The sequence below is a fragment of the Rattus norvegicus genome, chromosome 4 (genome assembly GCF_021556685.1).
Source record: "Rattus norvegicus strain SHRSP/BbbUtx chromosome 4, alternate assembly SHRSP_T2T, whole genome shotgun sequence".
In the NCBI taxonomy this organism is placed as follows: Eukaryota; Metazoa; Chordata; class Mammalia; order Rodentia; family Muridae; genus Rattus; species Rattus norvegicus.
Window position 1 is genome coordinate 27853022 of NC_141537.1, and position 26071 is coordinate 27879092.

Genomic DNA, 26071 nt, shown 5'->3' on the forward strand with positions numbered 1-26071 from the left:
TGCTGTTTTGTCCTAATGACAGTGTCCTTTGCCTTATATAAGTTTTGCAGTTTTATGAGGTCCCATTTGCCGATTCTTGATCTTAGAGCATAAGCCATCGGTGTTTCATTCAGGAAATTTTCCCCAGTGCCCATGTGTTCGAGACTCATCTCCACTTTTTTCTATTAGTTTGAGTGTATCTGGTTTGATGTGGAGGTCCGTGATCCCCTTGGACTTAAGCTGGGAGCTGGAGAGGTGGCTCAGCAGATAAGAGCACTGACTGCTCTTCCAGGATTCCTGAGTTTAATTCCAAGCAACCAAAGCGTGGCTCACAACCATCTGTAATAAGGATCTGATGCTCTCTTCTGGTCTGTCTCAAGACAACTCAGTTCAGTGTATTCACATACATAAAATAAATAAATAAATCTCTTTTAAAAAAAAGTTTGGGGATTTAGCTCAGTGGTAGAGCACTTGCCTAGCAAACACAAGGGCCTGGGTTAGGCCCTCAGCTCTGGAAAGAGAGAGAGAGAAAGAGAGAGAGAGACAGAGAGAGAGAGAGACAGAGAGAGAGAGAGAGAGAGATTATTCATATATAGGAATTATTTTTCTTTAAATTTAATGAAGAAAGAGCTAAACAAATGCAATTTATTTAGACATTTTTTTCTATGAGGGTATATATTCAGAGTATATCAGAGAATTCCTATAAATCTCTCCAACTTTTTCTATTCTTCATAGTGCTGTGGGTTGCATTATTAATTGACAAGTCCAGACTTATGTATTATTGTGGTGGTTGAAATAGGAGTGTATCAAATAGACTGATATTTCTAAATATTTGGTTTCCAGTGCTACTATTTGTAGAGATTTTGGAACTTTTAGCAGATGTTACCTTGCTTAAGAAATAAGAAACTACATTATCCAGGGTGGGCTTTGAGGATTTATAGCCTCCTGTCACTCACTCTTGTATTAAAAGCCAAAATAAACTCTTTGTACTTGATTCACTTTTGGTCATGAAGAGTTATGACCACAGCAACCTAAAATTATTATTGGGATACTTGATCTTTACACTTAGAATGATATTTTATGTTGTAAAATTTTATAGTTTGTGTCCCATCATACATAATTCAAGATTTCCAAAAATGTACTCCATTTGCTACTCTGTAGCAAAACACAGTGACATAAATAAAGTACATATATTCATTTATTCCTTATATTTTTTATGTCTGCATTCTAGGTGAACATTTTATACCTGTGTCCTTTGTCTTCTATGCTCAGCAATACTGTCTGATTTCACTGATGCCAGCTTGGATTTTCTCTACTAGAAACTGATAGGGCTTGAATTTTGGTTAGGCAGTATTATATCTCCCCCAAATAATTTGTTTGCATATTTTTTACTGTTTTTGTTGTTGTGCATAGCAAGCTACAATTTCAAAATTTGTTCAATATTATATCAATATAAGACCAATAAGAAATACAGAAAGATATAGAATGGAAAGGATAAAATAAAAGAAAGATGACTGAAAAGTCATGAGGATTTACATGATTAATTAAATATAACTATAAAATATGTAAGTTTGTGTATACATTTAAATAGTTTAAATAAAACGTTCTTCATGTATTAATATGTGTGAATATGCATGTTACATGTGTGCATTATATATAAAATAAATATAATGTATATTAATTATATATAAATATAAGTATATATATATATAAAATTAAAGGTAAATCATCATAAAGTTGAATAAGTAAAAGAAGAGGTAGGTACGCGAGAGGAGTTAGAAAGGATTTCTGAGGGAAGGAATGATCTACGTTTATTATAATCTCTAAAAATAAAAAATTATAATACAAAAGAAATATGGAGATTGTATTTTCTTTTCTGTTATAATTAGGCAACAGACATAATTTAGCAATGAATCAATAGATGTTATTAAGATTATCTGAGAATACTCCTGCAATATTCTTACTACTTTTCAAAGGATGATTTCTAGTAGAACTTCACATTAATTTATTCTAGAAAAGATGAAATTGGAAGTCTTCAATTCTGGTAAACATTTGAGCTTATCAGAGTGAGTCTGTTTCTCAATAATGATGCCTATTCACTTGTAGCCATGTATGAAGCTTTTCCAAAATTAGCAGCTATACAAACAGGCTAGAGCTATTTAATTATTGCTTCATAAACACAAATCCAATAAACAGGCTCTTAATTGACAAGCAATTCAGAAATTTGTCATTCTTTCTAAATTAGAAACTGACTTGATGCCAATGTAGACTTTCCAGAGACAATTTCACATGTTTAATGTGACTGTACTTGTTGTTTAATGTGAACATCTTAAATTAATCATTAATAAGAAGACGAATTTTCCCTTTATGACCTAGGAATTGGCTGACATCACTTATTTCCTAGACCAATAGAGAGTTCCAATTTTCATCATATCTGGTTTCAAGTCTGAAAAATATGTAAACATTGCTCACAATTAACTACAAGAAAAATAACTGATTGCAGAGATGAGAACAAGATTGCCAGCCAGGAGTCTATATTTGTACGTTTTAATCTGTGCTGTGTGTAATGTTCTATTCTTATAGTAAACTTTTTTGTTAATTTTTGTATTGGATATTTTTTATTTACATTTCAAATGTCATCCCCTTTCTCGGTGTCTCATCCATAAACTCCTTATCACTTGCCCCTTCCTGCTTCTATGAGGGTGTTCACCCATGCACCCACCCACCTTTTCCCCCTTCCTGCCCTGATATTCCTCTACACTGGGGCATCGAGCCTTGGCAGGACCAAGAGCTTCTCCTCTCATTGATGCCCAACAAGGCCATCCTCTGCTACATATGCAACTGGAGCCATTAGTCTATCCATGTGTACTCTTTGGGTGGTAGTTTAGTCCCTGGGAGTTCTGGTTGATTGGCACTGTTGTTCTTGTGGGGTTGCAAACCCCTTCAGCTCCTTCAATCCTTTCACTTACTAATTCAGTGGGGACTCCATTCTCAGTTCAATGGTTGGCTGCAAGAATATGCCTCTATATTTGTCATGCTCTCATAGAACCTCACAGGAGACAGCTACATAAAGATCCTGTCCACATGCACTTCTTGGTATCAGCAATTTTGTCTGGGTTTGGTGGCTGTATGTATATGGGCTGGATCTCCAGGTGGGACAGTCTCTGGATGGCCTTTCCTTCAGTCTCTGCTCCAAACTTCATCTCCATATTTACTCATATGAATATTTTTGTTCCCCCTTCTAAGAAGACTGAAGGATCCACACTTTGAACATCCTTCTTGAACTTTATGTGGTCTGTGAATTGTATCTTGGGTAATCTGAGCTTTTGCACTGATATCCACTTATCAGTGAGTGCATACCATGTGTGTTCTTTTTGTGATTTGTTAACCTCACTCAGGATAATAGTTTCTAGTTCCATTCATTTGCCTATGAGTTTCATGACATCATTGTTTTTAATAGCTGAGTAGTATTCCACTGTGTAAAAGTACCACATTTTCTATATCCATTCATCTGTTGAGGGACATCTGGGTTCTTTCCAGCTTCTGGCTATTATAAATAAAGCTGCTTTGAACATAGTGGAACATGTGTCCTTGTTATACATTGGGGCATCTTTTCACTAATTCTACTGTTCTTAATTTTAAAAATACTGTAAACATTCCACTTGTTTACAGTCATATTCACTTAGTCTCTCTTTTACTATATCAGGAGTTAATGTTTCCATGGAAATATATATTGCCTATGATATTTAAAAATGCAACAGGAAATTTAACTTTTATCCTTACTATCTATTTCTTGTTTGTTTCAAGTAAGAAATATTATATTAGATGCTATAAATACAAAGACTTTTTATGAATGGTGCTTCTCACAACTTTCGGGAAATCAATATTAATAATGTATATGTAATTAAGCTAATATAAGGCTGTCTTGGTTATTTGCATGAATGTTTGGTAGATAAAAGTAGGGCAGATAGACAGTCAAATACAGAAAAACAAAATATAAGAAACTAAACCCAAAACAACCCATGGTGCAGAGAGCCAGTGATTACAAGGCAGCTTGAAAAGAGAAATGATCCCCAAACACACATCTTGGAAGAGGAAGTAGATTCTCCCAAATTTTTCCTCTGACCTCCATTGAGCATGGTCTGCCACACAAGCACACACATACACACATATGCACACACAATAAATATTTTAAAACTGATTCAGTGCTGTGCTTCATATATTCAATCCCTGTACTTACTACACTAGTGAGGCAGAGAGGTCATTCTAATTTTTTGGCTAGTCTAGTTTATACAGTGAGTTCTAGGCCAGAAATGACTACAAGCTGAGATCTTAAATCAACAATGATATAATAACCAAAAGCAAACAAAAGCCCACTAAAATCTGAAAGGATTAATTCTACTCAAAAGATGTTATTTTCTATCATGGTAAAAATAAATATAAGAAGAAAAAAATTTTACTTATTAAGACTTCTGTTAATTTTTTCTTTACAGACTTAGAATAATGTAAAATATATTTTTTCAATGACACAAATATGTCACAGATATGCATATACATACATATTCACATGTACATGCACACTTATGCATGCACATTCACATGTACAGACACATACACACAAAGATGCATGCACACACACATACACATATATGTGCTCACACAAACATGTGAAAACACAGGCACACACATATATAGACAAGTGCACACATACGTACTTTCACATGCATACATTTGCAAAATCTTATATACATAATTATGTACATGCACACACATGTGTGCATATACAAACATACATTCATGCCTTCATTCATGAATACCCATATACACCACATACACACAAGCATACAGATAAACCCAAGCATATATATGTATATATATACATATATATATATATATATATATACATGCACACACACATCCATGTACATGCACAATGTATACACAGACATATTAACATAGAAAAAGAAAAGAACTGAAGAAAGTTAATGACATATGCACTCTATAGTTTAGAAGATAACCTAGGCAATAAGTCTCTAGAGTACAGCTCCAGATGTTGTCTTTGTCTTTGGGTTTATACTTCACCATCTTTGAAATAAAGAATGTAGTATGTGGGGAAGTACCAAACAGACATGAAACACTAAGATTTTTGGTGCAGAGTTAATTCTTCCTTAATTAAGAACCTCTGGATGAAGAGACAGTGGACTGGGAAGGTTGAAGTGATGGCTCAGTAGACAAAGCACTTACTTTGCAAGAATTAGGACCTGAATTTGAATCACACAATCCATGACCAGCACCACGTGAGGCAGAGACATAAGTTTTTCAGGAACTTTGGTGTTCACATGGGAACAAACCAGCTCTAAGACCAGTTAGAAACCATGTATGAAGGGAACAAGATGTGGAGACATAGAGGACAACCAAAGTTCTCTAAGGGCCTCTGTATATGACAGTATATGTGCTGCACATACATGCATACTCCCTACTACACTCAGAATCCCTAGTGATTTAATATTATCCTTCTCTTCTGGGCACCTAAAGGTAGACATACAAATGGAGATTTTCCTTATGAACATAAATCATTCTTCTGGAAGGTAACTTTTGGGAGCTACCGTGCCTGAGGTTTGTCAAATAATGAGTTAAAAGTTATCTTCACTCTGAAAATGCATTTTGACATTGGGTGCTTAGGTCATGTTTTGTCATAGTCTGGAGTGGTGCTTTCTGACCTCGTTCTGCCTTAGTGATGCACTGTACTTAGTACAAAAGTTATTACATTTTACCTCACATCAATCTTACTAACTATATTATTATTCCCCTTACATTATTCTGAGAACATTGAACTCTTCAGTACTTGAACTATTTTAAGGCACAGACTGACATTCAAGGTTCTCTTTCCTCAAAGACTAAATTATTTTATCTGTATGAATAAAATGAAATAAATAATCACTAGAACCATGATTTTTTAATTTAGTTTGTAGCAAGCTACAAAAAAAAGAAATGGAGGCAAAAATTATAAATTAACAATATGTACTGTTTTGCAACAGAGGTATAGGCTTTTGGGGGTAACCAATAGAATGTGCTACAGAACATTAGAATTCTTAAAGCAACCTCTTCCCTAATGGTGAAAATTCAAATGTAGATTTTTATTCAATATTAATTGTATCCTCAAATCATTCAAGATGTAAAAAAACATAGTCAATAGATTTCCATTTTTTTTCATTGTAAAATCTAGGTCCATATTCAGAACCAGCTAATTGGGACTTTGGACATATTCGGCTGCTGGATAATGACAGAGTCATTGGAGCAGCTGTGAACACAGGCATTATTAGTAGCTCTTAAGTCAGACTGACCTGAGCCCAATTTCAGGCTTTGCAGTATGGTCTGGGTCAAAGCGTCTGTGCCCTTCCTTCACATGCCAAATGGGAAAATCGTAGAATGCAGTTCAAAGCCAAGACTAAGCAGGTAACAGGAATACAGTATTTATACAATGCTAGTTTACAAGAGGCCATCTAGATTTTTAGTGGGTAGTAATCGTTGTGATAATTGCAGCAACTTGATAGCAAATACCCACTCTTCTAATTAAAGGTGGTACTTTGAAACAATACCTGCCAGTTTATTAACACATGTCTTCCATGCATGAGTACAAAAGACTAGGTGTGTGTGTGTGTGTGTATTCTAATACCCAAAATATTAATTATACAAAGTAATGAATTATTCAGAATTATTACCAAATTACAACAAAAATTGGCCTTACTAGTTCATTTTTAAATAACTTCTTTAAAAAGCTATCATGTCTGTACTCTCTGAACCAGTACCCTAGCAGACATTGGGCGCTGGCTCCACACAACATGTTACAACTTCCAAAGGAAACCTGACTGCCAGGTGCCCTAACATGTCCAGGTTTAGATGTGAGGAGGCCACAATATCTGCCCCAACACCTGAAGTAACTGGATACCCCAGGATCCAGGGACGTAGGAAACCATGCCCATCCAGTGGCACAGGTCCCTTCAAATCTGAACTAGTGTTCTGAGCAGTCCTTGGACTCTAGAACACTCAGAGGAAGCCTGATTCCCAGGTGTTCTAACATGCTACAGATGACAGGATCACAGAGAAAGCTCAATTCCTAGGATATCAGATACAACTAGGACTTCGGGATCACAAGATTCCAGAGTCAAAGGATCACAGAGACAGCAGGACTAAGAGGAGTTCTGACACAACAAGGATCAGAGAAGGGACAGGCTCCAGTTACAGACAGTAAGGATAGGTAGAACTAGAGATAACCAGATGGACAGGGGCAACACAACAACATAAGCAAGAGAAACTAAGGCTACTTAGCATCATCAGAACCCAGTTCTGCCACTACAACAAGTCCTGGATACACTGTTACACCAGAAAAACAAGATGAAGACTTAAAATCCAATCTCATAATGATGATAGATGGCTATAGGAAGGACATAAATAACTTCCTTCAAGAAATATAGGAGAACACAGGTAAACAGGTAGAAGTTCTAAACGAGAAAACACAAAAATTGCTTTAAAAAATCACAGGAAAACACAAACAGGTGAAGGCCTTGAAAAAAATCCATGATCTAAAAATGGAAATAGAAACAATAAAGAAATCACAAAGGAAGACAACCCTGGAGATAGAAAAAATAGGAAAGAGATCAAGAGTCATAGATGGCAAGCGTCACCAAAAGATTACAAAACATAGAAGGAAGAAGCCCAGGTAGAGAAGATACCATAGCAAACATTGACACAACCATCATAGAAAAGGCAAAATGCAAGAAACAGCTAACACTAAACTTCCAGGAAATCCAGGAAACAATGGGAAGATCAAACCTAAGGATAATAGGTAAGAGAGTGAAAATTTCCAAATTATAGGGCCAGAAAATGTCTTCAACAAAATTATGGAAGAAAACTTCCCTAAACTAAATAAAGAGATGCTCATGAACATACAAGAAACCTACAGAACTGCAAATAGACTGAACCAGAAAAGAAATGCCATCCATCACATAATAATCAAAACAACAAATGCAGAAAACAAAGAAAGGATATTAAAAACAGTAAGGGACAAAGATCAAGTAACATATAAATGCAGACCTATTAGAATTGTACCAGACTTCTCACCAGAGACTATGAAAGCCAGAAGATCTTGGGCAGATGTCATATAGATCATAATAGAACACAAATGCCAGCCCAGGCTACTATATCCAGCAAAATTCTCAATTAACATAGATGGAGAAACCAAGATATTCCAAGACAAAACCAAATTTACACAATATCTTAACATAAATCCAGCCCTACAAAGGACAATAAATGGAAAATTCTAACACAGAGAAAGAAATTACACCATAGAAAAGTCAAGAAAGTAATCTTCTTTCAACTAGCCCAAAAATGATAGCCACACAAACATAATTCCACCTTTGACAACAACAACAACAAATACAAAACAAACAAAGAAACCCAGAAAGCAACAATCACTTTTCCTTGATATCTCTTAACATCAATGGACACAATTCCTAATAAAAAGACATAGACTAACTGACTGGATAAATAAACAGGACCCAGCATTTTGGTGCATTCAGGAAACATACCTCAGTGACAAAGACAAATACTACTTTAGAGCAAAAGGCTAGAAAAAATTTTCCAAGCAAATGATCTGAAGAAACAAGCTGGAGTAGCCATTCTAGTATCGAGTTAAAAAACTGAAAAAAACAAAACAAACAAACAAACAAACAAACAAAAAGCTTTCAAACAAAAGCTTTCAAAAAAGAGAGAAGGAAGGACACTTTATACTTGTAAAAAAAATCTACCAAGATGAACTTTCAAATCTGAACATCTATGCTCCAAATGTAAAGGCCCATACTCATTCATAAAGGGAACTTCCCTAAAGCTCAAACAACACATTGCACCTCACTCCATAATGGTGGGAGACTTCAACACCCTACTCTTAGCAGTGGAAAGAACATGGAATCAAACTAAACAGGGACACAGTGAAAAGTAACTAAAGTTTTGAACCAAATGGATTTAACAGATATCTATAGAACATTTTATCCTAAACCAAAAGAATATAACTTCTCAGCACCTCCTGTTACCTTCTCCTGTCAGGCATTGATGTGAGGAGAGGCCCTTGGTCCACTGAAGACTTGATACCCCAGTATAGGGGAATCCAGGGCTAGTAGGCGGGGGTGGGGATTGAGATGGTTGGTTGGCAAGCAACATCGTGGAGGCAGGGGATGGGAGATTAGGATTGGGGGTTTCTGGAGGAGAAACTGGGAAAGGTGACAACATTTGAAATGCAAATAAAGAAAATATCCATGAACAATAGAAAAAAGCTATCATTTTACATTGTTATTAATTTTCAATCATTAAGAATGACAAACAAGGAACTATATTTGTTATCATAAATGATGTATTATCTTCAGCTCGAGAACAATCCTACACTACAAACCACAAGAAAGATCTGAGTAACTGTAAGCCAATGGTTGATTTCTGTCTTATCTTCTAATGTTATTCATCTTTATTTTTAAGAGTAACTGATACTAAGAACAAGTTGTTACTAATTTTATCTTTATTCTTTATCTTCAAATACATGTAAAGATTATGCAATATCTTTAGAAAGTAAATATTATCCTAATTTAGCATCAGGATAAATCAGTTAAAGTACTTTATCATTTGATTTAAAAAAAAAAACACAAACTACTTCATGCTTTCTGAATATTTAATGTTTAGAAAGAGAGGGAGAGACAGAGACAGAATGATCAATATCTCGATTTCCACCCTATTCTTTGTAAAGAAAATAAACCAGGTAAGACTCTAACAATAGGTGATTATCACCATCTCATAATAGGTGTTTTTACCTTATTGGTTATAACTCTGTCCTACTAGAGTACAAACTGTAAGAGACTATGAACATTGTAAAAATTTGACAGTGAGAATCTTCCCCATAAGGGATTCTTGGCTGTATGAATACATAGTGACTGGCAGTGTGAAAGTATGGGTAGATGAATGTATGCATGTATGTATGCATGCATGGACAGATGGATGGATGGATGGATGGATGGATGGATGGATGGATGGATGGATGGATGGGGATAAAAGAGCCAGTAAATAACATCAAAAGCTTTACTATTCATGGTTTTTTGATTTGGCACAAATCATATAAATCGTAAATGTCAGTAATATAGTAAACAAGAGGTTTAATTTCCCTGATTTTTCTTGTCTGTGACTTTATCCGTCAGTTTTCTAATACACACCATTCAATTCTGTTCCATCTGGTGAGATAGTCTAATTTAACTTTTCAGAATAGGCCTAAGCAAAGGTGGGTAGATAAATCATTTGAAGATCGCTCTTAGCTCTTTTACAATGTATCCTTAATACCTTGTCTAGTTGTTGCTTAAGTTTTTCGATTTACCAAATGTTCTTTTGGTACCCGTCTTTTTTCTGCTTCATCCCTTCTTTTTCTTTCTCTTTTAAAAAATATTTATTTACATTTAAAATATTGTCCCCCTTCCCAGATTACTCTCTGAAAATACCCCTGTTGCTTCTATGATGTGCCCCTCCACTCTAGCTTCTCCCACCTCACTACTCGAGCATCTACCTAAGATGGGCATCAAGCCCCCAAAAGACTAAGGGCAAACTCTCCTATTGATGCCAATTAAGGTAATCCTCTGTTAATATGTATCTGGAGCCATGATTCCCTCCATGTGTATTCTTTGGTTGGTGGTTTGGTCTCTGGGAGCTCTGGGTGGTCCAGTTAGTTGATACTATTGTTCTTCCTATGGGGATGCAATTATTTTCTCCTTCAGTCCTTGCTCTAACTTTTCCATTTGGGTCCATGGGCTCAGTCCAAAAATTGTCTGTGAGTATCTGCATCTGTATTAGTCAGGTGCTGGCCGCCCCTCAGGGGACAGCCAAAACAGGCTCCTGTTCGAAAGTGCTTCTTGGCATCACCAGTAGTGTCTGAGTTTGGTGTCTGCAGATGGGATGGATCTCTAGGTGGGGCAGTCTCTGGATGGCCTTTTCTTTATTTTCTGGTCTATTTTTTTGTCCCTGCATTTTCTTTACACAGGAACAATTCCTTGTAAAAAAAAATCTGAAATCTGTGGGCAACCCCATCCCCCATCTAGGGGCCATGCCTATCTACTGGAAGTGGTCTTTACAGGTTCTATCTCCCCTTTGTGAGTTACTTCAGCTAATGTCATTCCATATTTTTCCTGGGAGTCTCTCCCTTCTGGACTACTCCCATTTTCCCACTCCCTACTGCTATATATTTCTATTCAATTTCCTGAAACCTTGTACTCCTCCTCTGTCTCTTCCCTTACTTGATCCTGGCCCCCCTTTTATCCCATCCTTTCTTCTCTCCCCACAGGTCTCTCCATCCCACTACCTCCAGTGACTGTTTTTGTTCCTCCTAAGTAGGATTGAAGCATCTATACTTTGGTTTTGCTTCTTGTTAAGATTTATATGGTCCATGAGTTGTGGGTATTCTGAGCTTTGGGGCTAATATCCACTTATCAGTGAGTACATACCATGTGTGTCCTTTTGGGTCTGGGTTACCCATATTTTCTAGTTCCATTCATTTGCATGCAGATTTCATGAAGTCATTGTATTTAATAGCTAAGTAGTAAGTACTCCATTGTGTAAATGTACTACATTTTCTGTATTCATTCCTCTGTCAACATACATCTGAGTCCCTTCCAGCTTCCGGCTATTGTAAATAAGGCTGTTATGAACACAGTGGAGCATGTGTCCTTTTTACATGTTGGAGAATCTTTTGAGTATATGACCAGTAGTGGTATAGCTGGGTCTTCAGGTAGAACTATTTCCAATTTTTTGAGTAGCCACCATATTATTTTCCACAGTGGTTGTACCAGCTTGCAATCTCACCAGCAGTGGAGGAGTGTTCCTCTTTCCCCACATCCTCACCAGCATGTGCTGTCACCTGAGTTTTGGATCTTAGCGATTCTGATTGCTGTAAGGTGGAATCTCAGGCTCTTTTGTCATCTACCAATGATTTCTATCTCTTGTCTTAGCTTCCCTGCTTTTAATGACTAGGCTCCTGCTGATAAGTTTACATTTTTATATCAGGCTTTTCAGGATACTCACATTTGAACTATATTTGTGTGTTTTTTAATGGAATTTGTAAATTAACCCTATTTAAATTTGTAACTACTTAAATAAAGCAAAAATGCGATTGTATAATTGGATTCTGTGATATTGTCATAAGAAAGGACCCCCAATAAATGCCATTTAGTTTTAATTGAATAAGACTGCATTAAATGGTCAAATCTGGAACCTAAACCCATGTAAGATGATAATTAAAGGAATTTTAGAAATGAATTAAGGAAAATATGGAAATTAATTCTATTAATATTATTGATATTATAGGCTAATATAAAACAAATATGTGCCAGAGTTCAACCATGATTATTGTTTTCTTTCATTGTTTCATGAGAATGAGGTGTTTTTGAGCAATGGGTCAAGGTTAAAGGTATGACTATATAATGTAACCCTTAGAAGGAGGGGGAAAGGACTGTGTGAGAATAATCATTTGCCTTGACCCCAACCCTACTAAGTCAAGACAGTTATCACTACTTCAAAGCCATCCTTCAGTGCCCCTTATTACCAGTGGCCTCAGGACACTAAACTTATTTTTTAGTCAACTGGGTTTTAGTCCACAAGAGTCCACAAGTCCTACAAGAGTAGGTTTTCATTACTGGACACACACTATTTCCCTCCCCCCATTAATTTAGAGTGTAATCCAATCCTTCTAGTTTCTGAGAGAATGAATCAAGGCATTTGGTTTCTTCTTGCCTGATAAGGCTGCTTACTCCTTATTCTGTATGGTCTTCCTTCTATCTTTTTGTATTTGGATACGTATCATGTTTTTAGGTGTTTTTTAACAAGGGAGATGGCCATACATTCTTTACGTCAAATCTCTTCATCAACTCCTTATCTTGTGTATGACATCTGTCCAACTGTATGATATATCTACAAAATAATTACTGTCATTAAATTTATCCTTATTAGCATATGACTAAAGTTGGGAGCACTATAAGTTAATAAATGAGGCAGGAAGTGTTAATACGCTGTGATTAACCATTGATTTAGGTAACACATAGTGAATACGCACCTGTTCTCCACTGCACTGAGCTTTGCTTAACAATGCAGGAACACACACAATTAAGAAAAAAGTTTCTTGATATTAGTGGAGCTGTAGACCTGTTGACATGTTGGTGAAAGTCAGAGAAGGGTGATGGCAAACAAAAAAGAAGTATTGCAACACGGTGTAATGACTATAAAGAGAAATAGCAAATCACCGGTGCTAAACAGGAATAGGTTGTTTGGTTCATGTCTCTCTGCAGCATACTTATTTGATGATTGTATGTGATGTCTGTGGGGAATATATATATATATATATACATATATATATATATATTTTGTCAATCATTACCATATAAGAAATGAGATAATCTGAGAGCATTATAAGTAGACAGTGATATATCCAAGATTATTAGAAATGAGATTTCATAAAATCTACAGAAATAATGGTTTGAAACACATAGACTAAGTATAATCTAAGTATAATTGCTGGATCTAACAGATGCTGAATGTTCAGAAGGTAAAGCCTTGAAGTCTCAGACTACAGATTCATCAGGTCTTGGCAATAGAGGGGACAGAGACATCCCTGGTCGAGTGTTTAGGATGGGTGATTCATTGGGTGAATGTAGGATTTCAAGATAAACAAAAATGTAAAATGAATACCAGTGAGAGAGAAAGATGATGCTACACATTCTAAGTTTCTGCCGCAGAAATATGGATCTTAGGAGATCTCAACTCTCAACATTTCATTTTAGTCATGGTAAAATTACATACTACCTTGATTAATATAAAATATGCTTTCTCTCAGACAAAAATGTTAACTGACATTTTTGCCCTTTTTAAAGGACTTTGCAGAAAAGGAGAAGTCTACAGCAAGAGCCCTGGAAGATGCAAAGGCAAACTTTTACTGTGAGTTGTGCGACAAGCAGTATAGCAAACACCAGGAGTTTGACAATCACATTAATTCTTACGACCACGCTCATAAGCAGGTAAGCCCATGTGAGAAGAGCCCTTTCCTCTCTGAGATGTACGCCTTCAGAGAAAAGCTGCAGTGATCCAGCCTTATTTATTTTTATCTAAGACTCGGTGGTGCGATCATTTTATGTTCTTTTCTTGTGAAATGTTGTTTACTGTTCAGATGTTAGGGAAACTCGTTTTCTGTCTTAGAAGCACCATGAAGTTGGAGGTGGATGTAGATATTTCCTAAAAGTAGTGAATTGTGTTATGCACATATGTGTGTGTATACATATATACATATATACACACATACATATATATGCATACATATACACATATACATACACACACACACACACACACACACACACACACATAAAAGCAGCGTGACATTAAAAGTAACCGAAGTACTTACTAGAAAACTAAAATCCCTGACAACTACACAGATAGACTCTAAGCAGAACTGATGCATTCCCCTGACGTTTGTTTTGTTTTTACCCCTGAAAATATTCCAAGGTGTAGGTGGAAATACTGGGTCTGAGAATGCAATGCAGTAAAATTATTACCCAGTAAATTAGACATTTCAAAACAAAAACTTAAAAAGTCAAACATACAAAGTCAATAGATAAAGACAAGCAGCCACTTTTCAGTTCAATTTCTTTAAAGGTCACATATGCTGTTCTCTCTATGGCTCTTGTTCAAATCTCATCAGAGTTTTCCTTGCTGACAGAGGTATGGAGGTCTTGGTGACTTTGGAAATATAATTGCTATAATACTATGACCAAGAAATAAAACTCCTATGGCCAAATAATTATTACAAAGAGCTATGGTGTCAAGTGGAGCTCACATGTTGTAATCTCTTGATACATTTTGTTTACTCTATCTGAAGCTTTATTCAAACCAAATGAGATAAAAAAATTTTTTCTATCATGTATAGGATAAATAATACTTAATGTGGCTTCTGGTCATGGAACAACTTCTATTCTAATGCACAGGATATGTATATTTAATTATACTTACCTAACATACGCAAGATCAGTGGGAGGAACGTTTAATGGTTATAATAAGCCCCCCATGTGTATAATAAGCACCTCATAATCTACTGGTAACATGAACTAACAGAAGCTGCTTCAGCATTTTATCCTGATAGCTCTGCGTTAGGTCACTGCACCTTGTGGCTGAAACCATAAAACATTTAAATGTAACACTGTGACCTATCTGCCCATTGAGTTTCTTGTTGCATTATTTTTGTTTGATGTACACCAGCACACTACCTTTGCACTGTCTTGTTATATCCATTTGAAGCAAACTCCAAATAGCACATAACGTCATCTCAAAACATTTCAGGGTGCATTATGAGTTTTTAAAAATGTCACATCATTTTCAAAATAATACAGAGTCATCTTGCTTCCCTAATTGTGTCAAAATGTGTAAATTTGGGCAGCTGGAAAACACTGTTATCTACTGTAAATTAGCAAATCTTCAAGTTTTCCACATATGTCTTAGTCATCTGTGAGCTCATAAAACTGGTCGTTCTAGATAGCAATCTGGTCAAATCCAGATGTCTACTTTTCTGAAGGACAGTGTCATGGGTACTACTGAATCCTTCCATGGAGATGCTGATGATGTCTATCACTTGTCTTTATAAAACATAACATTGTGATAAGTGGGCTCAGGTACTGTCAGTTTGATTCTACAGCCAGTAATGATCAGTACTTCATATCAATTACTCTGTTTGAAGTTAGAAAGTGGATATGCAAAAAAAATGTGTTGCTTAGGACAAAATTTCTTGTAAATATATGCTCTCAGAAAGACTTTATTCAGGCAGTCTTAAGGCTACGTATTAATGAAAATAAGCTGGAATTTCTGGAGAAGATAAGGGAAGACCTTATAAAATGCGTATGTGATCCAAGCTGTGTTTTACACAGGCGTGTGTATCCATATGCTTTGAAATTGCGCCTCTGGATGAGATGACATTGTTGACAGCAGACCGAGTTACAGTGAAGAAATAGATAATTAGTTTCCTCGTAAGAGGTGTGCCAGAATGTGGTGTCCATTCTAGCTCAGAATTATGCCTAGTCAATTTCCTGTCTACCCTTTTCCTCACACGTGTTTATACTGGTTTTCTAAAATGTTACAGCCTGTTCTCAATCTTTTTTATCACATCTATGTACCTACTTCCTTTTATTTTTCCACTAATTTGTAACTCTCCACATCATTCACCTTAATCCTTACAATTGTAGAGATGCTAATGTGCACCACTATGATAGCTTCATAAAAGGATGGATTTGGTCCTCAGCTTCAGAAAATAAGCAGCATAATTGGGGAGAGAGGCCAAAAACCATCATTCTGCTTTAAGTATTGCAGAAAACATATGGTATGAAGATCCAAAATTAAAGACAAAAATCTGATTTATATGGGAGGACACATCATCTAATTTTTGAAAAGAATGTATAGAAGGTAACCATGTAACTAAAACCAGTACAATCTGTATGACAGGTAGTCCATATCAAGGCAAGAAGACAGATATGATGCTGGATACCAAAAGTATAAACCATTCACAGACTACCGAAGCCATTGCTCTTCTCTTGGGAATCTCTTTTGTCTTCGAAACAATTTCACTTGTATAATTTCTCAACGTCTTATACGTGCAGCCTCAGGTTTTTCCATTCTTACATGTCATTACTACAGACTTGTAACCGAACTCACTCTTTCCAGCACATTCTCCATTCAAATTTAGCTTATCCACTTATGACCAGATTCGCTTACAGCATTCACAGGATTGCCCCTTCCCAAGGTTCTCTCCAGCGATTGGTGACTAACATTTAAAAGGAGACAGGCTTATTCAGACCACCATTCAAACCACGCGATCTGGTTTTGCATCTACTTCCAGACTTCTCTCCTGAAACTCCAGCATGCCCCTGCAGTATTTTAAAGACGCCTTATGGTTTTCCACCTGCCTCTCTTGGCTCTTACTCCTTCCTCTGTCTAAGATGCTTCCCCACTGAATGGCTTTTTTTTTTTTCAATTCATTTTGCTGCGTGTTTCACTGAGATTGGCAGCTTTTACTGGAACTTTAAAGAAGCTGAGACTTCATGGAAAGCTAACTAAACACAGAATTTTCCAGAAATTTTGCTGAAAATCAATTTAGATTTTTGTTTCTGCTGCCCACTTTTGTAAATACCATAATAATTAAATCTTCGCTAGACCTTGGTAGTCTGCTTCCAGGAAGGGGTGGAAATATTTCCTTTTAAAGATTTCTCTTGGCCCCAAAATATTTTGAAAATTGCTTAAGTTTTAGATGAAACCAAATTTAAAAATTCTTTTTTTAAATTAAACGAAACTTTATGTTCTGAAAATGAAGCACTCATTAAAATAAAAATATTCAAAACAACCTCTAAATTTCAAAGCTAAATACAACCATTTGGTTCTTGCTTCATTAAGAACTGTTCTTGACAGGCATAGTAATTATGACGATGGTAGGATCTGACTAAAGAATAGCTTTTGGCCTGAGGAATAGGAACGACTGCCAACACTTTACTTCCGTGTGGGTTCAGACGAAATTTCTTGCCTCCGCTGTTGAATTTCCAGTAATATGATCTTCCATTTTTGAGAAGTCCAAAGTTAGAATCCATTCATTACTCAGCAGTAGAACAAATTAGAACTGGAAATAAAGCAAGCTTTGAATTCTCCTTTCATCTTTCTTTCATTCATTATCCTCCAGTTTAAGATATTTCTGTATCTTAAATACTTTCTGTACCTAAATAGAAATATAGTGTACATGATGATTTCATTATAATGATATTATTCTTGAATGTTCTTTCAACTATTTATCTGTTCATTTATTTATTTGTATGTATATAATTGTATGTACATTTAGGCACATATATGTATCATGTTAATGCCTGATTTCTGCAAAGACCTGGAGATAGCATCATGTCCTAGGACCGGAGTCACAGATGTCTTTGAGCTAGTATGTAGACGACAGGAACTGAATTCAGTCCTTTGCACAACCAGCAAGTGCTTGTTACTGCTGAGCCCTATCTTTAGTTACTCATGAGCACATTTTAATTCTGCAGGAGTAAGTAAATATTTATATTTTAAAAAACAAAACTTTCTGTTGAACACTTAATAATACCTTTTCTATAGTTTTGTCAAGAATCGAGCTATTTGGGCATTATTTAGCTCATCATCAGCACATCCGAGGTTTTACAATCTCTCCCATGAGGAAATATGATGAGGCTCTAGCTTTGACAACCTCTTTGTATTTATAGCTCATTTTTTGAGGAAACAATTCAGTTGTTTCATCTACAGTCCCAGACATCTTCTAATTCCTCACAGAAGCTGAGCATTGTTCTAAAGGCTATTTCCATGTGTATAGAAACGGCAGTCCCTGGTTAAAGCAACACTGATTATTAATACAGCGAACATGTCAATTGCAATCAATTCCTCATGAGACCATTTTTTAGCTCACACTCATGTTTTGGAGACTATTAGCTGCAAGTGTTTTATACTGAAACATTATCACACATCTTCATATTGAGAACTCTTTTTTTTTTGTTTCCCTAGAGACACAATTGTTCTTCTAAATTAAACGCAAACATAACCAAGCTAGAACACCTCCTGGATTCAAGAAGGATCCTACTTTCAGGCTCTCTACATGTGGGGCTTAATCCCCTCTAATCTCTCTTGGCTTTACACAGGATTTATTTTCTCTCTGGGGGACTTGTTTAGTGTTAGGTTTAGAAGCAATCTCAAAATGATTAATTTCTAAGATGTTACTATGGATTCTTTCTCCACTAACTTTATGTAAAATATCAAAATAGATATATCATTATCATTCTGAGTCCAAAGAAGACTCACCTCTAAAACTGCATATTGGTTTCTTTCTAATTCTCTCATTATCTTCCATCAACTTCCCTTAAATTACCTATAAATACTACCCAAATGGATTCCTTGAGGGAAGAAAATGTCAAAGACTAGGTGGTTTATATGGCCAGAGTATTAGTTACCTGTCTTATTGTTGTGATGCTGTATTACCTGACAAGAAAATGATGAACAATTTGACATGCCATTTAAAAATAAATGTTGTCCACCATGACAGGAAAGGCATAGTACCAAGTGAGGCAACAGGCATCACTGTGTTCAGAATCCGGAAGAGAAGGAATAAGGGATATGAGTTGGTTATGAAATCTTAAGACCTGGCCCCTAGTGCTATACCTCTTTCCAAAGACTCCACCTCCTACGGATTTCACAGTCTTACAAATCAGTTTCTACCTGCCGTGACCAAGTGTTCAAAGATGTGAGCATGTGGGAGACATTCCATATGCAAAATACAACTCAGACTGAATCAATAAAGATAAGAATTCTGTAATGACACGGTAATATAATGGAATCTTCTGTGTTTCACATTCTACAAACCCCTATTTCATAGAGCATGGTGACACGTGTGTGTGTGTGTGTGTGTGTGTGTGTGCGTGTGTGTGTGTGTCTGTATTCCTGTAATGACCTACCTGCAATTGGATTTTCTATTAGTGAAGAATTTGAGCAAAACTAATTGTAGGTTTCTGTTCATATTCAATTTAACATTTCTATATATTTATTTCACTTTGGCTAAAAGAATTTTTAATCTGATGCTTTTCCATTTATAGAAGACATCTATGTAAAGCCTGCATTCCTATCTTAGAGGTGCCATGTGTGTTCTGGCTGTAGAGCTGTACCACCAGCAGTTCCCTCTACCTGCAGCACTTCTATCTGACCTTCAGCTTTCTGCTTCTCTTTACTGAAGTCACAAGTCTTGTGTCACCTCTTATCAGGACCTTTCCTTTCTGTCATAATTCAAAGACTGAATTATCATTTTTCTTATTCTTTACATCTTTGGCACTACCTATGGTGATCAGAGTCAGCTTGAAGGCTCTTCAGATCCAGCTGTTCAATGTTCACAATTTTAAGATTTCATTGTTTTACCATTGGTACTTTGAAATCAGCCATGAGAAATAATAAAGGCACAGCTTCTTCTCTTTTATTTTCGTATCCTAGAAAATTCATAGACTGGTTCAAAATTAGTTACACTCCTAGACTGAAAAATAAAAGTGTTGTCTTTAAATTGCTAATGCCACTAACCTATCTTTGTCATTAGCCCTGAAAACTAAAGTTAATTGTCAGTTCTAATAGGCATTATGCTTCTAGAACTGAGGGCCATCACTAACACCCATGCGAATAAGCAAATAAGTATTTTAGTGTAATTAATATTTTATTAGTACTAAGATAATTTTACAATGTTTTTATCCTCTAAAGACTCCCTTCATGGTTCTTTATTTTTTGACTCAAGAAAGTACTCAAATTAAGCATAAATATTTGAAGATTAAGATATTTGTAATTAAGAGAAAATGTGTAACATTTATATTTCTGCATCTGACTTGACCCAGAATTTTTCCAGCTCCCTTCATTTACCTGTGACTTGCATAATTTTGTTTTTATTAAAAGCTGAAAAATACATTTTGTAAAGTTGCAGCATGCAGCAGTTGATAGGCATCTAGAATCTTTTCTTTGTTATTGTGAATACAGCAGCAATGACCATGAATAATTATTTCTATAGTAGGATATAGAGTTCTTTAAATATATGCCCAAGAGGTAGATGACATGTAGCCTCATTTCTAGTTTGTTTTACAAAGACTTATTTTCTCTTTATTTGCATGTGTATTTTATTTGAATTCCTGTAGGTGTACCATAGGCTTAAATGGCTATCAGAGGTCAGAAGAGGGCACCAAGTCACCTGGAAATGTAGTTACAGATACGTGTGAATCTCCCTGTAGGTGTTGAGAACTGAAGCCTGTCCCTCAGTAAGAGTAGTTAATGGTCTTAATCTCTGAGCCATTTCTCCTCATTTCTAACAATCCTGGGGAATCACCTCACTGTTCTTCATGGCTGTTAATACTCATTCACACTCCACCATCAGTGAGGAAGCATTCCATTTCCCCTTCAAGCATGGCCCAATTCGTCCACATTTCTTTAATCTAAGCCATTCTGAAACCTACATTCCTGCAGCCACATTAACTTGTTTTTATTAAAAGGCCAAAATATACATTGGGGAAAAAGTTAAACTTCAACAAATGTTACCCTGAATATGATAAAGAAGACAGAAGGGAACATTCTTGAACTCACTGGCACAGGAAGGGACTTTTCAAACAGAGCCCTGATAGGCATGGGTACTATGATCAATAATTAATAAATGGGACTTACTGAGACTAAAAAGCTTCTGTAACAGCAAAGAACTATACCATAATTCAAGTGAAAGAGCAATCTAATGTTGGGAAAATACCTTTACCTGTTGTTTATCGGATAGAGGGTTAGTATCTATAACATATAAAGAACTCAGAAAAGTAAACATTAGAAAGCAATACAATTAAGAAATGTGCATCAAAATAAAAAGAATTCTCAAAAGATGGAGTGCCAATAGTAGAAAAATATCAAAAACTGTTCAGTATTATAAGATATTAGGTGAATGAAAATTAAACGTAATTTGATATTTTAATAAATACATTAAATATGAATAGGTGGCTAAATAAATGAATTTCTGTTGTTACCTATTCTACTCTCCTGGGGAAATATTTTAATTATCATTGGTTAATATATATTGCTCAGGTATGCAAGCTTAACAACAAAGTCCCCAAACCTGAAGTTAAATATAATTATTGAATGAAAGCTGACATTAGCATACATTTTTATACTCAGAGAAAATATTTGACTGATATGATATGTGCCACCCTAAAAACATCATGAGGAACTTGGATACTAAGTATCCAAGGACTTTTAAGCAATCATATGGTCTTATCATATTTGGTTAAGGAAAAACAGTAAGTTTAAATGTTGTTCAAGAGAAGTTATGAAAGGGAGTGAGCTTGGCTGTGCAGTTAGATGTGCATTTTAGAATCCTTAGAGTGATAGTAGTGACAACAAGAGATGAGAACATGATTTGTTCCAAAGACTGCCAGTGCCTTATGGACACAGTGGCAGGGAACAGATGCTTACACCAAGAATAGTCAACTCAATATACGTTTATTGGTATTTACATATAACCTAGCAAGCATGAAAAGTGCCCCATGCCATTCAACATAAATTAGAGTAGAAGTGTGTGTATGAGAAGAGGATTTCAATACTTATTCTATACTTAAATTATTTAACAAATACTTAAAAACATGAATATACTTAGCAAGCCTTTCCTGTAAATGCGTTTCAAGAAAATAAGCAGATCAAAAGTTGATGTACACAACTATTTAGAGAAGAACCCCAGTACAAGTGATGTATATAGTAAAAAGACAGTGGTTAAATTATGTTACACAGAACACTGAGTAAGAAACTATCTTGGTATAAGGTCTTATTTTATGTGAAATTTAACTTTCAAATGTGACACTTAAATGTATATGTATATTAAAAAGAAATTTATGTAGAAGTCTATGCTAACTTAATAAAATTTTCAGTCAGATTTTTAAATATTTAAGAAACATTGTTAAGCTTTAACATAGGAAAATAGACATGTGGTCTCTCAATAATTAATATTTTATCTTCATACTGCTTTTCATTTGACAATGTACATTTTCAGTTCACAGAGACATATACCTTATTATCTATGAACTGAAAATTCAGAAATTATATTACTGTGACATAAATGTACATATAGTAGATATATATATTACTGCACATATATAGTATATGTGTATATGTAACCAAACTTCATCCAGAACTATTACTTAGAATTGCATTTTTTGAGGAAATATTTTGAAAAATCTTTTTTTTTTCATAAATGCCTAATGTTATATGGCTGCCTCTTTCTAATTTATTTCTGTACTGTCCTTCACACACACAAAACAACTTTCTACAAGTTCATATAAACCACCTGATAAGAGCGTTCTGTTTTCATTTCCTATAGAAACTTCCCTGGTTGAGTCCACTGTGCTGTCTTATTTGGTTTAAAATGGACAGCTACCTTTTCCAGATTTCTGTGTAGCTGTAGTTGTCAGTCTTGTTTCAACATCATTTTGTAGACGTGATTGCTCCTCTCTTAGATGGCATCCCTTAATTCTTTTACCCCACGGATGGGACTTCTTGTTTTATCCTATTCTTTGAATGGAAAACAACCTCATAGAATCTAAGAGGTAATAATTGTAGCAACAAACCATGCCAGTCAGAAAGTACATACACCTATTTTATCAATTTCTTCTACTTGCTTTTTATGGAATTTTTTTAACTTCTGCATATTCTCAGAAATGTAAACCTTGATTTATTTTTCCAGTGGGTGGCAGGTTTCAGGGCTAATACTGACAATCTATTTACATTAAAATTCTCACCTTTTCTTTGTGGAAACTTGTAGATTTTCCATGATTTATTCTCATAACGAAGATTTGAAAAGTCTGGGGTAATGTAAAAAAATAAACTTTGCAGACATCCCTATCCTTGTTAGCTGATCACAGTGAAAGAGAGAAAACAGAAAATTGACATATCCAATAAAATATAAGGCACTAAATGGTTCTAGACATTAAAACCAAAAGGAAAGGTCATGCATAGTGAGTGCTATTTGGTAAAATAATTTTACCTAGGTGTTTCAGTAAAGAATTTAATTAAAAGGCAATGATGTTAAGCCAAGAATAATGAAAATGGGGCAGCTCAACCTTATTTTTCCAGTAATATTAAAAATAATGGAGATGAAGCAGTTTGTCAGCTAGTCAGCAGGCTATAAAACAGCAATTTGGGGCATTATTAGGGTGACACTTGACTGGGGGAAGAAATATTGTTCATTACCTATTTTATTAATTAATTTTTTTACTTTTTTCCATGCCAAATGTTGTCATACTTCTGGTCTTTCCTTGCAGAGTTCTTTCCCTTATGCCCCTTTTCTTTTGCCTCTGAGAGGATGCTCTCCCTGGGTATTCCCTCACCATCAGGGTATCAAGTCTCTATAGGATTAGACGCACCCACTGTCAGTGAGACCAAAGCAGTCCTCTACTACATATATGCCAAGAGCCTCTGATCAGCCCGTATATGCTTATCGGTTGGTGGCTCAGTCTCTGGGAGCTTCCAGGGGGTCCAGTTTAGTTGGCACTGTTGTTCTTCCTATGGAGTTGCCATCTCCTTAAGGTCCTTCAATTATTCCCTTAACTCTTCCAATGGCATCCCAGACCTCAGTCCAATGCTTATCTCTGAGTATCTGCATTTGTCTCAGATGCCCTCTTAGAGGATAGCCAAGCTAGTCTCGTATATGCAAGCAAAACATAGCATGCCATGGATTGGTGCCCGCCGATGGGATGAACCCATGTTGGGCTGATCACTGGTGGCCAATCCTTCAGTCTCTGTTTCATTTTTGTCCCTACATTTTTTAGACAGGGACAATTCTTGGTTGAGGAATTTTTAGGTAGGTTAGTGTACCTGTCTGTCCCCTGGGGGATCCTGACTGAATACTAGAGGTAGCCTCTTCAGGTTTCATATCCCCACAGTTGGGCATATCGGCTAAGGTCTCCCACATTGAGCCTCCCAAATCCCAGGTTTCTTGGACTTTCTATAGATTGCCCCCACCTAGCCCCCACCCCCAGCAGCTGCATATTTCCATCCATTCTCCTGACCCTCTGGGCTTCTCCCCTGTCTCCCACCAAACCTGATCCTGCCCCCATTTTCTCTCCTTTTCCCTTTTCCCACCCAGGTACCTCACTGTGTCCCCCATGGTTATCATGTTTCCCCTTTCTGAGTGATAGTGAAGCATCATCACTTGGGTTCCTTCTTTAACATCTTAGGGTCTATAGAGTACATCATAGGCATTCTGTACATTTGGCGAATATCCACTTATCAGTGAGTATGTACTATGCATGTCTGTTTGGTCTTGGTTACCTCATTCAGAACGATATTTGCTAATTCCATCCAACTGCCTCTGTGATCATTATCTGAATTGTAGCTCTCGTTGACCTGGAACTTATTATGTAGACCGGTTAGTCTCAAGTCCATAACAACCCGCATGCATCAGTCTCCCAAATGTTTTGATTATATGCATGCTAATTGATACTGTAGTTTCTGATCATCCAATCAATGATTATGTCTATTATGTGCCTTGGCTTATATAGTGATATTTAGAAAAATCCATTAAAATTCGTGTCCTCCATATTAAAAACAAAACAAAACAAGGCATTGATGGACAAATGCCTAAGGAAGCTAAGCTATTCATATGGTCCTGAGTCTGGAGGAAATTATTTCAAGACACTAATGTCAACTGAATATCACAAGATACTAGTGTTCTTGGGTATGAGTTATTGTTTTCAAATTTGAGATTCAGAATCAACATTCTACAGTTCCTCGTCTGCTTCTCATTTTTAACATCTGTCTTTCTCAATAGCATGCTGAGAGGTTCTTTATTGTTTTGTTTTGTTATTTAAAATTTAACATTTTAATTTTTCAGCTGAATATTTCCCTATGTATATATGTGCTTATCTGCTTCGTACAATAGATGCCTTCCTCATCTGTTGTGTAGTACTCGACTGTTCAGTGTTAGTTATAATTTGAAGGAGTAATGATTGGCCTAACTGTTGTGTGAATTAACATAATATGATATGTAATCATTCATAGAATTATGTGAATGAATTCCAAGTGATTCTATCTCTGAATAGTTTTGAAAGCCACAAAAATATTTGCTTGGAGTGTTGTCAGTAAGAAAAAAATTCATTTGATATCTTTGTATTCATTTCGATGTAATTTTAATATTACTTTAGCTAGTTTTATAACTCATTTAGAGGTTAAGTAACTTAGTGGGCAAAGCAAAGTCTTAGTGGGCCTCAGTAAAATCGCCAGAAGCCACAAAGGAAAGAAAGAATTGACTCCTGTCCACTGATTTCTACACACTTGAATATGTACATACAAATTCACACACACACACACACACACACACACACACACACACGCAGGCATAAACTCATACATACACACATACATACTCATAAATATTAATTAAGAAAAATAAAGCTTATCCCTAGGATATAACATATGCCCACAAGACCAA

The 26071-nt window shown here is 35.8% G+C and overlaps 1 protein-coding gene across 1 annotated transcript in view; it reads left to right on the plus strand.

The window, feature by feature from the left end:
• The window catches only part of Zfp804b (zinc finger protein 804B), a 551800-nt gene that overhangs the window by 424547 nt on the left and 101182 nt on the right, over positions 1 to 26071 (plus strand). The window contains 1 exon segment of the mRNA NM_001447388.1: positions 13923 to 14066. Within this exon segment, the coding sequence (NP_001434317.1) occupies positions 13923 to 14066 (144 nt within the window).